This window comes from Diadema setosum, chromosome 13 (assembly GCF_964275005.1).
Source record: "Diadema setosum chromosome 13, eeDiaSeto1, whole genome shotgun sequence".
NCBI lineage: Eukaryota > Metazoa > Echinodermata > Echinoidea > Diadematoida > Diadematidae > Diadema > Diadema setosum.
Window position 1 is genome coordinate 7,616,513 of NC_092697.1, and position 2,134 is coordinate 7,618,646.

The window sequence follows — 2,134 nt, forward strand, 5'->3', positions numbered from 1 at the left end:
CATTATTCTATACACAAAATGATTGTCATCATATCATCAGGCAACGTCAGGAGTCGTAACCATTAGAGCTGATAAAGCTGCAAAATGAGGTGATCTTGCTGAAAAGTATACAGTAGGATGTTTCTTCGTAAATTCTATAAACGTTGATACCTTAACTTCATCTAGTCAATAACACTGAGAATGTTTACGAATTCGAAACTCTGGATTTCACGATGTACATTTTCCTCCGGATTGAATATCAGTGTTTCGAATTAGCCTACATTGTGCTTATCACACGTAACCTTCTGCACACTTGACTAATCTAAACGGCTAACCGACATTTCTCTATCTGTGCTCCTTTGATGGGCTGTGAGACAAACTACATAATGTTAGAAAGCTAGAGTCTAGCAAATTCAAGATCACAAAAATTTGGAACTCGATGATGGGTCATTTTAGCATGGCGTTCGTAGCAACGGGTCACATGTTATATTGATGTAAATTAACGACTTCTATCTTATTTATGAAACGTAGTTAGGAGTATCAGATATGGTATACTTATTAATATTTGCTCCTTAATTCGCATCAAAGCATACATGCGTATCTTCAAATACACCTGCCTTGAGATTGCAGTTCTTTCAAGCGATTCGATTATTGGGTAATCCAAGACCTACTTGTCACTGCTTGGAGGCTGTGCTGTACTCGTTTTCCGTCTTCGGTACGCGTTCATAAGACGAGCGGCGGCGCTGTCCTCCGAGCTGACGGATGACGTGGAATCATCCAGCTTGCTTCGCTCAGATCCGCCGCGGGCGCGCGCATCTCCAGCCTTGAACTTCCGGCTGGAGTTCATCTCGAGACTACTTCCGGTGCTCGGAAGGCGGTTGTTTGTCGTCATCTCCATACGCGACTGCTTCCGCGTCAACCGACTCGTCTGGCTGAGTCGAAGTGATAGCTGTTCGACGTCTCCTTGGATTTCAGGTACTTTCATTCCCTCGGGCGTTATCGCGCGACGCCGAAAAGAGCCCGACGACTGGATCTCGTAGCGCTGGAAAATTTGCTTGAAGTTATGCTGGTACTGATGATTGGCGTCCCATTGGGGCTGTCCATCACGATTATTTGCAGCGCGCTGTTTGATAAGACTGTTAGTGGATGATACAGTAGGCGACGTTGCTATCGACGGGCATATCGAGGTTGCAGGTGCCGGTAGAAACACCGCCGTGATAGTTTTCCCTTTCGTTAAGTCTAGTATCCATGGTTTGAGCAGCATGCGGCACTTCGTCGATGTCGATGTCAACTTCTTTTTCAGCGTTCGTGAATCGCTACGCACCTGGTCGACGATCGCGGGTTCGCTCTTTGTTCGCGTCACGATGATTTGCGAGGGTAAGAAGACTTCGTCGTCGCACTCGCTTGAGGTGTTGCTCCTCCCCTTCGATATGGATGGCAACCCTTCGCCGCTGTCTCGAGAAGTGATGCTGTTTGATCGCTTCACGTTTCTGGACGTCGGTTCTCGTCTTCTCAGCCAGGGCTTCTCATACGAACGGGACTTGGGTGCTTCGTCGATCATACGCTGTTCGTAGTCGTGTTTCCATTCGGCAGTGCCCCAGTGGAGTATATTGTCTCTTGCATCCGTCGGCGCGCCGTGTTTTTCCAGCATCTCTGCCACGGCAAAGTGCCCACATCGGCACGCCTCCAACAGCGGCGTCATTCCCCACTTGTTCGCCTTCTCCAACGGGAGCCTGAAATGCAGCAGGCAGTCGATCATCGCCTGGACGACTTCTATGTTCCCGTTGGCAGCGGCGTAAAACAGCGCCGTGTTTCCCCACCGATCCCTCTGATTGGGGTCGTAGTCCACAGCCTTGAGAAATACTTTCGTCAGCTCCACGCGCCCGAACACGCAGGCGTACATGAGAGCATTCTGCCCACGTCGGTCGGCGTACCCGACCATGGCACCTCGCTCAAGGAGGAGGCGAGCGATGCCGACTCCCCACGCTTCCTGCTCGATCATGGCGCAGAGCATGAGGGGAGTTCGGTGATCGGCGGGATCCTTGATGTCGACATCTTCGCCGGCCGACACCAGACACCGAATGTCCTGGAAGAAGCCCTTGCGGATGGCCAGGTGAAGATCAGGCACGGCCTGTAAACCTCCCTTCGGATTCAT

The 2,134-nt window shown here is 50.4% G+C and overlaps 1 protein-coding gene across 1 annotated transcript; it reads right to left on the minus strand.

Annotated features, from left to right (window-relative positions):
• Window positions 1–646: 646 nt before the first annotated feature.
• Window positions 647–2,134, minus strand: LOC140237136 (uncharacterized). Its single transcript, XM_072317079.1, has one exon. The coding sequence runs from the start codon at window positions 2,132–2,134 to the stop codon at window positions 647–649; it is 1,488 nt and encodes a 495-aa protein (XP_072173180.1).